This window comes from Colletotrichum abscissum, assembly GCF_030869225.1.
Source record: "Colletotrichum abscissum strain IMI 504890 chromosome Unknown Scaffold_51.1, whole genome shotgun sequence".
Lineage (NCBI taxonomy): Eukaryota > Fungi > Ascomycota > Sordariomycetes > Glomerellales > Glomerellaceae > Colletotrichum > Colletotrichum abscissum.
In genome coordinates this window covers 247,057-261,709 of record NW_026850443.1, presented here as the reverse complement: position 1 = coordinate 261,709, position 14,653 = coordinate 247,057, and the positions used below count along the sequence as shown (strand labels likewise).

At 51.6% G+C, this 14,653-nt stretch overlaps 5 protein-coding genes across 5 annotated transcripts; 4 read left to right on the top strand and 1 right to left on the bottom strand.

The window, feature by feature from the left end:
- Positions 1-661: 661 nt before the first annotated feature.
- CABS01_14200 (male sterility protein) lies at positions 662-4,459 on the top strand (the record flags this gene model as incomplete). Its single annotated transcript, XM_060547540.1, has 3 exons — positions 662-1,310; positions 1,360-2,747; positions 2,804-4,459. 3 exons carry the CDS (start codon positions 662-664, stop codon positions 4,457-4,459), a joined length of 3,693 nt encoding a protein of 1,230 aa, XP_060393657.1.
- A 177-nt stretch (positions 4,460-4,636) lies between these two features.
- Positions 4,637-5,095, bottom strand: CABS01_14199 (uncharacterized protein; the record flags this gene model as incomplete). The annotated part of the gene is made up of 1 exon (XM_060547539.1): positions 4,637-5,095. One exon carries the CDS (start codon positions 5,093-5,095, stop codon positions 4,637-4,639), a length of 459 nt encoding a protein of 152 aa, XP_060393656.1.
- A 1,231-nt stretch (positions 5,096-6,326) lies between these two features.
- CABS01_14198 (metallo-beta-lactamase family protein) lies at positions 6,327-7,368 on the top strand (the record flags this gene model as incomplete). Its single annotated transcript, XM_060547538.1, has 2 exons — positions 6,327-6,695; positions 6,748-7,368. 2 exons carry the CDS (start codon positions 6,327-6,329, stop codon positions 7,366-7,368), a joined length of 990 nt encoding a protein of 329 aa, XP_060393655.1.
- Positions 7,369-10,453: 3,085 nt separating this feature from the next.
- CABS01_14197 (uncharacterized protein) lies at positions 10,454-11,187 on the top strand (the record flags this gene model as incomplete). The annotated part of the gene is made up of 3 exons (XM_060547537.1): positions 10,454-10,504; positions 10,558-10,965; positions 11,023-11,187. The coding sequence occupies 3 exons, from the start codon at positions 10,454-10,456 to the stop codon at positions 11,185-11,187; spliced, it is 624 nt and encodes a 207-aa protein (XP_060393654.1).
- A 439-nt stretch (positions 11,188-11,626) lies between these two features.
- Positions 11,627-13,468, top strand: CABS01_14196 (uncharacterized protein; the record flags this gene model as incomplete). The annotated part of the gene is made up of 1 exon (XM_060547536.1): positions 11,627-13,468. One exon carries the CDS (start codon positions 11,627-11,629, stop codon positions 13,466-13,468), a length of 1,842 nt encoding a protein of 613 aa, XP_060393653.1.
- Between the last annotated feature and the right edge of the window lie 1,185 nt (positions 13,469-14,653).

Below are 14,653 nucleotides of genomic sequence, written 5' to 3'. Positions count from 1 at the left end.
ATGTGCAAGGATCAATGGCGTTTATCCGTGGCTGGTATGGACGCAATTGTTGAATTCTACACAAATCAAGCTGTAATTATATAATAATGTGCCCAAAACAGGTCGCTTGATGGAAAAGATTGAGCAGATAATAAATCGCTTTCAGCCACTCTGCCATCGACACTGCGATCAACACATGTGGCTCCCAACGACTCCATCACCACCGAGTCCGCAGTTGTGATTCAGACTGGCGGATTCTTTTCCTTGGAGCTAGTCACACCCTTGTCGAATCCGTCCAAACCCGTCGGCGGAGCCCTCAAAATCCGTCACCTAACCCCAGCAATGAGCGGGGAAACGGATTCATGCCTCCCCCACCAACGGAGACCCTCCTCCAGGTTTCTGTCCCGCCTCGATCGCCACAAGCGTGGTCCACTCGGATGGGCGTCAGGCAGGGTATCAGCATGGCGGATGTTGAGGAATTCACATCACCGGCGTCGGAATAATGACGGTCTTGCCTGGGCCGCGGAGCCGTTCTCCATCTCTCAAAAGGGTGGTACATGAACCACTTACCAAGCCATCCAAAACCTCAAAAGCAGGGTGGTCATCGACTCATCATCATCATCAAAAATCCGGAGAACACTCATCGTCGACTTTGGATGAACCACCTGCAACATCATCCACCATGAGTCCTCCCTCAGTATATGGTCCCACGAGCGCGGCGCTCCCGAGCTCCAGCTTGGACGCGAATCCCATCATTGACTCTGCTACCGTGCAGGACTTGGACAATGATGATTCTACTCTCAAGACTGTGGACGAGCTGGTCCGCCGGCGCGCCCGGTCGAATCCTGACCAAGTCATTGTGTCTTACCCTTCATCGGGCATCGCATATGTCGACTACACCATGAGGCAGCTCGACGTTTTTGCCTACCGTGTTGCAAAGTTCTACGAGCAGCGCATCCCTAGCCGCCTCAACTCAGATGAGAAGCCCACGACAGTGGCTGTTCTTGGCCCCTCCAACTTTGACTACCTCGTCACCATGCTGGCCTTGACCAAGCTTGGACACACGACGCTCTTCTTGTCAACAAGAATCTCACAGGAGGCCATCGAGTCTCTCATCAGCGTTACAGGTGCCAAGTTCCTGTTGGCTGACAAGAGGTACCTCGAGACGGCCCAGGGAACCAAGCAGACTTTGCCGCAGCTTGATGTCTTTGAGATTGCCGGCCAGTCAACGTTTGACTTCCCCATCGAAGTCCATGCGGATACCCGTCTGGATTATGGTCGTGATCTCTCAGTTGAGACCAACAACCTGATCTACATCATTCACTCTAGTGGTGAGTTGCATTCCATGTATTGCCTCTTGAGCAGCACTGACCCTCATAGGCTCGACTGGCTTGCCCAAGCCCATTTACCAGACTCAAAAGTCGGCCATCCACAACTATTCCAGCAGCATGAATATGAAGGCCTTCATCACACTACCCCTGTACCACAACCACGGTATCTGCAATCTGTACCGCGCCATCTACTGCGGAAAGCCCATCCACCTGTACAACGCGGGTCTCCCGTTGACCAGAGAGCACCTCACAAGCATCATGCGCAAGCACAACTTTGAAATCTTCTACGGCGTGCCCTACGCGCTCAAGCTCCTCGCAGAGACAGACGAGGGCATGGACCTGCTCCGCCAGCTTAAGACCGTCATGTACGGCGGCTCCGCTTGCCCCGACGACCTCGGCGACACCCTCGTCAACAACGGCGTCAACCTCGTCGGCCACTACGGCGCAACTGAGGTCGGTCAGCTCATGACGTCTTTCCGCCCTCCCAACGACAAGGTCTGGAACTATGTTCGCGAGCACGAGAAGCTCGCGCCGTACCTCAAGTGGATTCCTCGCGGTCCGAACCTGTTTGAGTGCTGCGTCCTGCCCGGCTGGCCTGCCAAGGTAGCCACGAATCAGGAGGATGGATCGTACTGCACAAAGGATCTGTTTGAGCCTCACCCGACGATCCCCAAGGCGTGGAAGTACATTGCCAGACTTGACGACACCATTGCACTCGTCAACGGCGAGAAGTTCAACCCCGTCCACATGGAGGGCACGATCCGCTCCAACAAGAACATCACAGAGTGCGTCATCTTCGGCGTCGGTCGCCCATCTCTCGGTGCCCTCGTCGTTCCAGCTGCGGTGCTGGCTGGCAAGAGCAATGATGAGATTCTTGAGATTATTTGGCCCGTAGTAGAGAGCGCGAGCAAGTCCGTTGAGGCCTATGCCCGTGTCTCCAAGAACATGATCAAGCTTCTCCCTTACGACTGCGAGTATCCCAGAACCGACAAGGGCAGCGTCATTCGCCAGGCCTTCTACAAGCGGTACGCTAAGGATATTGACGAGGTCTACGACAATGCAGACGCGGCCAGCGGCGACTTGAAGAAGTTTAGCGTTCCTGAGTTGCAAGATTTCATCCGCCAGGGCCTCGTCCAGACTCTTTCAAAGAAGGTCCAGCTGGATGACGATACCGACTTCTTCTCACTTGGTCTCGACTCCCTGCAGGCTATCCAAATGCGTTCCGATATCCTGAGGACGGTTGACATTGGCGACAACAAGCTTGGCCAGACTGTCGTATTTGATCACCCGTCGATCAACAAGTTGAGCGCTTACCTCTACAGTCTCGGTACTGGAGAGGGCGTTCAGGCCGATGTTCCCATCGAAAGCGAGATGCAAGAGCTAATTGACAAGTACGGCGACTTTGGTCCTATCGAGTCGGCTCCCCGATCCTCAGTCGTAAGTTGATATCCCAAGCAACATTCCTCTCGCACCTCTGTACTAACATCCCATAGGCCGTCACCGGCGCTACTGGTTCTCTCGGAGCTCATATCGTCGCCAAGCTTGCCGCCGACCCGACCATCAAGGCTATCTACTGCTTCACCCGCGCCAGCTCCGACGCCGACGCAGCCCGCCGTGTGAAGAGCTCCCTCATCCAGCGCAGACTCTACCACGCGCTGCCCGCCTCCTCCTGCAGAAAGCTCGTCGCACTGTCCACTGACCTCGCCGATTCCAAGCTCGGTCTCTCCGACGACCTGTACCGCCAGGTCAAGCAGGATCTCCGCCTCGTCATCCACGCCGCCTGGTCAGTCAACTTCAACATGCGCCTCTCAAGTTTCGCAAAGGGCAACATTGCTGGCGTCAACCACCTCATCGCCCTGTGCAAGGCCGCCGGCGACGTCGAGACCGGAGCATCTTCCCCTGCCTCGTTCAACTTCTGCTCTTCCGTTAGCACCGTCGCGCGCGCGACGACGATCCCCGTCCCCGAATCCGTCCCCGATCTCGAATGGGCTCAGGGTATGGGATACGCCCAGTCCAAGGTCGTCGCCGAGCACCTCTGCGCCAAGGCAACCAAGGCCGGAATCAAGTCCCGCGTCCTGCGCATCGGCCAGATCGTCGCAGACACCCAACACGGCGTCTGGAACGCAACGGAAGCCATTCCCCTCATGCTCCAAACGGCAATCACCGTCGGCGCCCTCCCCAAACTCCAAGAGACACCCTCCTGGCTGCCTGTAGACACCGTCGCGCAAGGCGTCATCGACATCTCCCTCTCTGACGCAGACGGCGTCTTCACTAACGTCGCGAACCCCAAGATGTTCAGCTGGACCAACGATCTCCTCCCTGCCCTCAAGGCCGCTGGCCTCGAGTTCGAAGAGGTCGAGCCCAAGGAGTGGATCCGTCGCCTGCGCGCCTCGAACCCGGATCCCGCCGCCAACCCGCCCATCAAGCTCGTCGACTTCTTCGCGTCAAAGTATGACAAGGACGAGTTCTCGCCATCCAAGACGTATGTCACCGACAATGCCTGCTCTCTCTCACGGGCGCTGGCCCAAGCGCCCGTGTTGGATCAGAAGCTTGTCGACAACTTTGTCCGATACTTCAAGGCCAACCACTGGGTCAAGAAGAACGAAGTCTCAGCCAAGACGGTCGTCATGGTTGCGGGCCCTTGCGGCAGCGGAAAGTCTACGCTGGCTACCTCTCTGGCCTCTTCTCTTAAGGCACCCTTCATCGAGGGCGACTCTCTGCATTCCAAGGCATCCATCGAGAAGATGGGCAGCAACGTCGCCTTGACTGACGAGGATCGGTCTCTATGGCTCAGCCGCATTGGCAAGAGAGCTTCTGAAGCCCTCGGAGATCTGGGCTACGACTCTGTCGTCGTCAGCTGCTCGGCTCTGAGGAAGTCGTATCGCGATACCCTGCGAAGCGTCTTTGCAGAGCAGGAGGGCGTCAAGGTTGTCTTCCTCGACCTCCAGGCCAGTCCTGAGACGCTTGTGCAAAGGATGAATCAGCGCAAGGGTCACTACATGCTGGCGAGCATGGTAGAGGGACAGGTTGAGGTGTATGAGGCTGCGGGTGTCGCGGAGTTGGATGTCCTCCCCATCGAGGCTGAGGGCACGCCGGAAGAAGTGTTTGAAGAGGCCAAGTGGTTGCTTGAACAGATTGGACTGAACTGAATTATTGCTAGATAAAGCATTATAAGGGCATATTATTGGCGTTAAGGATAATGGGTGCTAGGGTACATGTAGTCATGAGAATTTCTTTATGCGTTTGAGTAACAAATTTGGTATAACCTCAGATTTCCCTCTGTCGCATCTGGTTGCCCTTTCCTTGTCTTAAATCGTGATGTTGAATCAGTCAATCGTAAGCACATCATCTAATTTCTTGCTACAGCATAATCGCCATCCTCCTCGATCCCGGTGCATGACCACTCTCGAGTTGTCGTTCCTGTCTTCTGAACCGTTGACGGTGTATGTGAAATATGCTGATGCGCCGATACACGAATGAATCTTTTCGTTTAATCTCCCATGCGACGTGTTCCAAAGTAATTGCCCTTTGCCGATGGAGGGGCAATTTGAGCAACCCGTCCCCGTGGGACAGATCCAATGCCGAAGTTGCGTGCAGTGATGACAGAGGTACAGCCCTTGATTGCTAATGTCCTTGAGAATGAGGAAGAGGAAGTTGTTGAGTCTTTTGTCGCTTGTCCTTAGTTTTGGAAGGGTCGTCTGGGACAGGAGACCGTAAAGAGATTTGCAGGTAAGGGCCAGACACATGGCGGACTCCGTGGGGAGGTGCGAGGCTATTTCGAGCATGATGTCGGGTATTTGCCGAAGAAGAATCGGTAGATCTGCCAAGCATACTTTCTTCATGCCCGAGAGCGTTTCTATTGGCGTGATGTCTGACATCGTGACGACACCTGCGCGGGCTGGTGAAAAGGTCACGATGAGGAGTGGTCACCCTTGCTCGTGCCGGAATACGAGGTCGTGGGGATGACCGTTATGAGCCTTCAGGCACGGCCGTTGAAGGAGCCGACTTCTGGAACGGTTGGGTCTGTGTTCTTTGTCGATGATGGCGTGTCATGATCAAATGCTTTGACTCGAACAGCGGCTGGGACTAGGCCAGAACGCACTTAGAGTGTCAAAGTTTTGCGGCTACCATCTCTTCGGGATAAGACACAAAGGCCATCGGAAATTAACAGTCTAATCGCAATCGTGACTAGAGATCTTTCTAGGACGCGTTCTGAAGGCACAAGTCGCGGCGCTTTCTAGACACGTGAGACGTATCTGTCCTCCCATCACCATCATCATATTCTAGTTTCGGGGGCCTCCATTTCTTCCATTCTACTACCGATGTCACCTCAAAAACTGGTTGTCTTCTCTCACACAGATCGCTCTTATTTTTTGAACATCTTGTAGTCATTTTGAGGTCACAACACCGGAGAATGAATTGCAGCATCCGCGTTTGAGATTTGTGTCCAGGTGCAATCGCCAAATGGTCTCAACCTCGAACATAATTTGGATTCTTTGTTAACTATCCTGAGAAGCCTGTATTCCTCTCATGGAACCGTAGACTGATCTAAGGAGAAGGGTGCGCAGTCTCCGATGGATCGGAAGTCCCGGATATCATAGTTCGGGAGATCATAAGCATACTACAGGAACCCGCTTGAGAGAGTATCACTAATCTTAATTTCAACCGCCAAGAGGTTTAAGGGTTGTCTGGCGTAATAGTCAATCTAATTTTAAAGGGTAGTGGTCACCGCCATAGATTTGATGCTACAAGTGAAGGTTGTCAGAAAAAGTGGCAACGGAAACAAAATAGCTCCGACTCTTCCAAAGTCATAATACATCCGAGGCGGCTTAAGGACACTCGATATTTGGCCAAGACTCGGAAGCAGATTGAAGGACTGAAATTTCTGCAAACGTAGATTGATGTTTTATAGAATCAGGAGCGCTGTATCTCCAAGACTGGAGCATTTGGTGCATCGAAGGAAAGTTCACCAAAGTCTTTTGCTCTCCTACCATCACCAGACGTACCGACACCGTCATGTTTAGTGAGATCATCACCGCCGTCGCTCTATCAGGAGTGTTCGGAAAAGGTGCCGCGTCATGCACTTGCGACCTGAAAGTCGAAAGCTATATCAGCCCAGGGTTCTCGTTGGATGTTGTGTCGTCTCTGATCATCGGCTCTCAAGCCGCTGCGATCATCGACTTGCCTCTTGCAGTTGCCGACGCGGGAACTCTGGCTCAATGGGTTAAGAACACAACTGACAAGCCTCTCTTGGCGGCTTTCACAACGCATAATCACCCCGATCACTATCTGAGCGGCAAAGCATTCCTTCAGCACTTCCCCGAGGCCAAGCACTACGCCACGCCAGAGACGGTGCAGGGGATCCAGAACGAGGCTATCAACAAAGTGAGAATTCCTGTTGACGTTTTGAGAAGGAATGGTAATAACAAATTTCTAGACTGAATTCTGGTCTGCCGCTTATGGCCCCGGCATTATCGCCCCCGTTCCCGCGATTCCGACTGCCTACAACTTCTCCTTCTTCACCCTCCCAGGCGACGAAAAGTGCCCGATCGAAATACTCAAGAACATCGGCGGCGATACCATTGATCTATCTTCATTCTGGATTCCGTCTATAAAGACACTAATCGCAGGTGACGTCGTCTACGGCCACCAGATGCATGCCTGGCTCGCCGACCTTCTTACGCCCGCCCTCACAGAGTCTTGGCTCACGACCCTCAACTTCATCACGGGCCTCAGACCTAGTCTTGTCATACCGGGACACGCGCTAGCGTCCACTACCTTCAGTGCGCTCGCCGATGTCGATCATACAAGGGATTATGTTTCTTTTTTCCAGAAGAACATCGAAGCCAAGGGTCCCGACTTTTACACCCCGCGGGAAATTTCGAGCATGATGGAGGCTGCTTTCCCTGGCTTGACAAACTTGACGTCTTCAACTACTTCGGCTACCTTGCTCAACATCACGTCGGAGAACTTTGGTCGAGGTGGACAAAGACAAGTACACTACTTCGACTTAACTGTGTATAACGATACGGATGTCTTGGATGGATGGCGCTTGTGATAGTTCGTTAAAGTAGACGACGCCGAAAGAAATACCAGTTCTAAGCCTAATCCTACCGGATAAAAGGTGTTTTTAGAGTACTAGTACGATTATAGCTTTGACCTGCAACTAAAATTTCAACAAGACGTTCATAATCGTCTCAACCCAGTCCCTTCTTCCATGACTGATCTTTTTCATAAAGGAGGAACTAGTAGGGGTATGAGCCAATGGATGGTAGTCGGGACTGAAATTAGGCCGGATGACAAGGATGTATACATGTAGGTACACAAGTTGTATAGTCCTCTTCCCAGCAGGTTCAAATGGTTTCATTCGACTCCTACTGTTTCAAACCGGAAAAGCAAAACAACACATAAACATTGACCAGGGGAAAACCGAGTTGACCGACGAAAAAACCCCTAGTCTACAACACTCCTCGACATGAGCCACGTTCAGACCCGAACATTGTTCCAAACAAGATACAGGTACGCGCCACTTCTCTTATGATTGATATCTGTACTTATTCCGTCCCATCCAGCCGCGCGGGCATCATCGAGGGAAACAGAGTCGTTGGGAGATCTCCATAATTGTACTTCACTGATCCTCGTAGGCAAGTTCAAATCTCGTGAAGTGACCACATACCGGTAGTCGCCGCCAGCTCCTTGAGCCATGTCCCCTCCGAATGCCGGTTCGTCGTCGCCAGTGATCTCAATCCTTAATCCAGTGATGGCGCGGGATGGGTCGGCAGTAAAAGATTTTACGACGTAAGTATACTTTCCGCCGAAACTATTATTACAATCTGGGCTACCCAGATCTCCACTGTTGTCCACGCAAGTGCCAGTCGGGAAGAAATCCGAGTCATCAGACGCCTCAATTCTGAGAGCTGAGATGTATTTTTGCGGGGGAGGGGGGGAATTCGCAGGAATGGCGTTCCCGTGTACGTTGTTGTTGGTAGCCATAGCTAGTGTTACTTAAAATGGCCTTTGAAGTACCTAGAAATTGACTGCTTGGAGATATTGCAGTGACTATGAGGGCGGATAGAGAAGATGATATATTAGATCAAGTGAAGGTCTCAGAATAAAAGTAGGTCGTGCTCCGCCCTTAAAAGGTGTTTGGGCAACCCTGTAGTCTTCGAACCCCTAAGTTACTCTCTTCTGTGAAGTCTCAGAACATGCTGCGGCGAGCTGAAAGAACGCTAGTCATAACCGCATTAACGCCGGTCTTCAAGAGTCTAGAACTGCTAGTGAGTGGTGGGCACGGACGTTCGGTACCAGACGAATCAGGTGTTTCGAAACAATCGAACTATTTAACTGTGAACCATTTGACTGTAAACGAGAGATTGATGCCGTTTTCAGAAGGGTCTGGACTATTGTCCCGTTGCTGTATGCTACCTGAATACTCTCAGCACATAGGTGGATGAAGAATGCCGCACAGGGGTTTCCGCTTGTGGAATAGCCAACTAAATGCATTTATGACCTCTCTTTATGGAGTAGATCAAGTGCTAATGCGGGTTCAACTCAGCTGAGACTCTCGATAATTTGTGCGGCTGAGGGAACGACCATGCCAGAAACGAATTCGGATGCATGATGCTACCTTACGATGGCGTTGAGCTAGAAAGCTGAACCCCATCCCTCTTTTTCTCTCACAGTCGGATTGGCGCCTATTATCTCATTGAAATGCGAGATATCCCTTTCTTCGTCGAGAGGGATATCCTAATTGCACAGGCAGAAAAGCGATAGCGGTATTACGACCAGACAACAGAATGATAAGTGAGGCAGCTCGAGAGGGGAGGACCGAGCTACCTTACAGTCAGGACAATCACGCATTCTTTCTATTTCTGAAGGGAATCGGATGCAAGTCTGAAAGGTTCTCACTGAAGCAAGGTGATAAGGACAATGAAGCATCCCCTCGCCTCCGCCCTGATAGCTTTGGTCCCAGGGCATCTTCAACTGCTGATCAAAACCTCCTATCATTCATAAGAGCGTCGACGGTCACGCAGTAGCCGATGAATTTGTGACTGCATAAGGTGAAATGCCCACGGACCCATGACTACGCAGGCAAGCCGCCATGACATGAACCTGTTGGCACTGCGATGGTGGAGGTGCCAAGTCATGTCTCACAGTCTCGGGTATGAGCTCGTTTCTATTCATAATTAGTATTCTGCTTCTCAGAGGGTGACTTGAAGGCGGCACTTTGCTGGGTGAGCTGGTCGTAAACGAGGCATTACTCTCATGACCTATGGTGTCATTAGCTATGGGAGTAGCAAGAGCGTGTCAAGGTCCGAAGTCTCGGACATCGCTAAGTTGAGTACTTCAATAATAAAATTGCACAACGAACCCAACTAGAATGAATGTTATTATTTTTGAAAAGAAATATGCAGCATTTTCCTGTTCATTAGCGGAGTTTTCATGATACTCGAAAAGATGTTCTTGAATCTTTTAGTTTTAATGACATTCATAAACAAACAGGTTTTCGTCTTCTGTTTAGAGAAAGAAAGAATGAGAAAGAGATCTTCTCGGCTTTAGTTACGTAACTATTATTTCATGCCTGTCGCGTAGCGGATAGAGAAATGCACATTCCTCATAGTCCTTGAAGAATAGTAGCATTATTGTAGCGCATATAACATCATGAGATAACAAGAAGAATACACATCCACTCAGCGCTCGAGCATATGAACCTGTTCACCTTTAAAGCAATCGGATTTACCTAGATACATATGAGACAGAGGTATTTGAGGTACCTATGGGGTGAAGATAGGAAAGTACTAGTTCAAGCGTGCAAGGTGTCCTTGAAACTTTTCCTGTCGGTAGGCCGACACTCGAGAAGACGGCACCTCTAAGGCTTCAAGCAGCCACTAAGGTAGCGTCAATGAAGGATGCGAAGATGTCTGTTCAGTATTTTCAACCACATCTTCATGTTAGAGTTCAGCTCCACAGATAAAAGCGGTCATTCATATCTGTTGAGACCTCAAGGTTCTCTAATGGATCACTTTAACTTGATACCGCTTACTTCAGGCTCTCCATCTACAACGATTCACATACTGACAGACAGCCTTCGGACTCAACTTCAGATATTTGCATTCGACACTCGATCGCTTGAATCCATCAAAATGCGCTTCCATCAAGTACAAGCTCTCATCGTTGCTTCCTTGGCCGTTTTGGTATGCCCAAGATTCCAGGGCTACTCCATGGTTTATTACTAACATGACATTAGGCTTATGGATCAGCAACCACCAACCTGGCCCCTATTGAAGGGTATGAGATTATCATCCCAGAGTGGGAGTTTCAAGATGATATCAACCCGAGAGCCGAGAAAGTCGTTTTGAATGGAACAGTTCAGGAGGTGTTGGCGGATCTTCGGTCCTACAACTCTCTGTACGCGCAGGTCTTGGGCCCTGAATCGGGTTCTCCTACCACCTCTTCAGCCCTAGAAGAGCCGAACAAGTTCGATATTTCGCATGTCGTCTGTCATAAGTTTTCCTTGGGCTCAGTCGCCGTTGTAAAAGATGGCATCAACGAACTCAAACGCATCCGGCACAGGAGGGCTAAACTCGAGGTTGGCCGGGGAAAATGCGCTCTTATGACTTGCGAATTCAAAACTGCCATCTGGTGGTGTAATGACGTGAGTCTAGAATTTAAGACGACACTCTACATGCAAAGCTGAGTCGAGATTTTACAGGACGACAAACCAAAGACCATGAGAACATTCGACGGCATTGCACAGGGGGCTGAAAAGGTCTTGCAATCCTGCGCGAAGAGGAACTCACCTAACGTATTGCGATCCTCAGGACAGGCATTTGACAAGATGAAGTGGAGCGTTATCGTGCGCGGTGAGAATTGCTAATAACGAGAAAGGACAACTACGGGTTTTCGGGTGGACTTGCCGGATATCAGGTCAACGGATGCAGCTTGTAAATGCAAGTGTTTGACAAGAACATGACCTTCTCTCCAGTCTACTTATATTTCCTGTATTTCGCGCTCGTTTCCATGGCCAGAACGTTTGTGACATTGGTGAGTCTATTGCTTCACAAAGTATTCCAGAAATCGATGAGAGTTCTCATTTGATGTCGACGGTCGGATGCAAATTGCTTCCGGCAGCTCACCAAAGCAAGATAAAATCGGAACCAAAATGAACAGTCTCACAAACGAATTTTTGCCATGTTTGAAATCGATATTGCCATGTGAACTAAGATAAATTGTACAAGAGAGTAGTGTCCCCTTGTTTAGGTAAAGTTGGAGGTGCATCAAAAGAGGCGAAGAACTTTTACAACAAACGCCAAAGCATGGACAGTCTACAGCAAATTCTCGTCCACCTACTGAACGAAGCGGACTCAGGCGCTGACTCAGATCATGACAACTGCGATCACGGCCATCATCACCACCACCTCCGTCATATCAAGGACCAACTCGACGACTTGGAGCCCCCTACACATCTACAATTGCTTCACCAGTTACTCTGTGTCCGCACACCGGACCCACCGCTCCCGGAAGACATTCTGGTCGGGATAGACTCTGTCCTACAGCAGCAGGCATCCCATCGTGTCCTGACATTAGCGGGTTCTATTCAACCGACAATAACACTCAAACGAGCGAACCATAAGAGCGTTAGAGTTACGCTCTGGAAAGGTGACATCACGACTCTCACCGGCATCACTGCAATCACCAATGCCGCAAACAGCCAGGGCCTCGGATGCTTCCAGCCACCACACCGCTGTATAGACAATGTCATTCACGCTGCTGCCGGCCCCCGGCTACGGGACGAGTGCTACCGGGTCATGAACGAAAGAGGCCGTGAACTCGGACCGGGCGAAGCGATAGTCACAGACGCTTATTGCCTACCAGCAAACCATGTGGTGCATACAGTCGGGCCGCAACTGCAACGTGGCTCAAAACCAACGACAAACGAGACTCTGCAGCTCGCCCAATGCTATCGCAACGTTCTTGCCGCAGTCGAACCGCTGCCCGCGACGCCAGATGGCAGGAAGATTGTCGCGTTATGCGGCATCTCGACCGGCTTGTTTACCTATCCGGCGCGAGATGCAGCAGCCGTGGCGGTCAGCGCGGTCGCGGATTGGCTTGAGCACCACGAGGATACGTCCATCACCGATATCATCTTCAACACCTTCACGGACGCAGATCATGCTGTGTACCAGGAAATCCTGGCTTCTTCCCCGCATACTTCATGGATGGGGCGGGCAGCGCCGACTTTTACTCCGCCGGCAAGTGCGAATCATCCGCCGCTGATCCAGTGCGACTCGCTGGACCGGGCCAGGCAGTGGTTGGACGCGGCTGACGCAGTCATTGTGAGTGCCGGTGCCGGTCTCTCTGCTTCCGATGGGCTGGATTACACTTCGTCGGCCCTGTTTGCCAAGAACTTTCCCGGTTTCTTGAAGTATGGGCTGCGAACTCTGTACAGCGTCTTTGGCTTCAACTCCTGGCCAACGGAGCAGGTTCGCTGGGGATACTACTTCACCCACTTGGCGATGGTCACGTCTTGGCCAAAATCGAGAATGTACCGAACGCTCATTTCATGGCTTGAGAGGTTTGGGGAAAACGCGCATGTGAGGACGTCTAACGCCGATGGTCTCTTTGTCGCAAACGGGTTATCACCAGAGAGACTTTCTACCCCTCAAGGATCGTATTCGGTTTTCCAGTGCCTGGCAAATTGCCGACCTGAGGCAACAGTGCCATCGGCACCTTTAGTTGCAGATGCGCAGGCGTTCTTAGATCCAGTATCTCAAATACTGACAGAACCGAGCAAGGTCCCCCTTTGCAAGTTCTGCAACGGCAAAATGAACATCTGCGTGAGGGCAGGGCACTGGTTCAACGAGAAACCCTTTGAGGATGGGGAGAAGAGATGGAAGCAGTTCCGCCGGGATGTGGTGCATCGTGAGGAAAGGACGACAGTGATCCTAGAGCTTGGCGTAGGGATGTCGACGCCGGGGGTCTTGAGATGGCCTAACGAGGATCTCGTCATAAGAGGCGGGGGAAGAGTGAAGCTTGTGAGGGTAGGCAAAGGACCTGAGACGGCCGTCCCATGGGATTTGGAGGCAGATGGGTTGGCGACAAGTATAGACGGCGAGATCTCAGCGGTGGTGAGCGAACTGCTCGCGGCACGAGCGTAGTTAAGATGGGCGCAGTCAAAGGATTGGTGCCTGCTTCTGAAAAAAACTTCGGTCGATGGAGTAGGGCGTCTCATGCCGAGCATCAGATATTAGGATGAAGGTAATCGATGAGAGTCTATTCCCGAAAAGGTTTGACTCAGGAGCACCTCAAAGACTACAGGCTGAAGAATCTCAATTTTCCAAATGTCAGAAACGTGCCTCACGAAATAGAAACCGTGGACCTGCATTTCCGCCACTTGTAGAGAATGCTAAACCACTCATGACGAGGGACATACGATGAGTACGATTCGTCCCTTAGGCGATGCATGAACTCTCGACTAACGACTTTGGGTGAAGACTTCGCCAAACACAAGCTTTCACAGCTGGAGCCATCCGAGAGGATCGGCGAGAGTTGCCCTCACAGGCTTTCCTCCGTGCTGTGGTGGTCATGACTAGCCCCCTGTTATGCCTCTCTGCCCTACGTAAAGTATGTTCTTGGCATGTAATGCAACCTCGCGTAGGTAGTCCTGGCTGTACCTGACGTATCTAGTAGCCTTGCAACTTTACGCATCTTCTTGCCATCCATCCCACCGGGCCATAGGATTCCCATGACTACATGTACCGCCTGGCACCCGAGTACCTACTGCAGGCATGGCTCGGGGTAGGGCGAGTTTTGAGGTGTCTTGGCAGCTTGGCAGCGAAGATCAAACCCGCGTGCGGCGTCAGGGGCGCGTCAGGTCTCGTGCGCACAGCGGGCCTGGCGACTCGCACCAGGCCTTACTGTGGCTGAGGAATTCCCCCCTTTTACACTATGCGCTGTATTGCGATTGGTTTGCCAGATGATGATTGATCTACGCAAGCATCGCGGGCGCGGGAATGCAAATCATTGTGGTTCTTTAAAAGAGGGAAATCATTGCGGCGAAGGCTTAGCTAGTGGGGGGACCTTACGGGACAGGAGACCCACCACGGAAGACGGAATCGGCCGAGAGAGTGGGACCGCCCAGCCGGTTCTCGGCTCCGACCCGGGAGAAGGCGAAGAATCCAAGTGTTCAAGAAGAGGCCTGAGCAAATGCCAGTGCTACGCAAGGCGGCAAAAAAGCTCCGTGTAGACAAGCTTTACAGCACCCGACTAACCACAACTAAAGATAAGTCTTGGAAGGCTCAATTGCCCGTGAGGCTGCCTGAAAGTGTGTCGATGTTTCTACC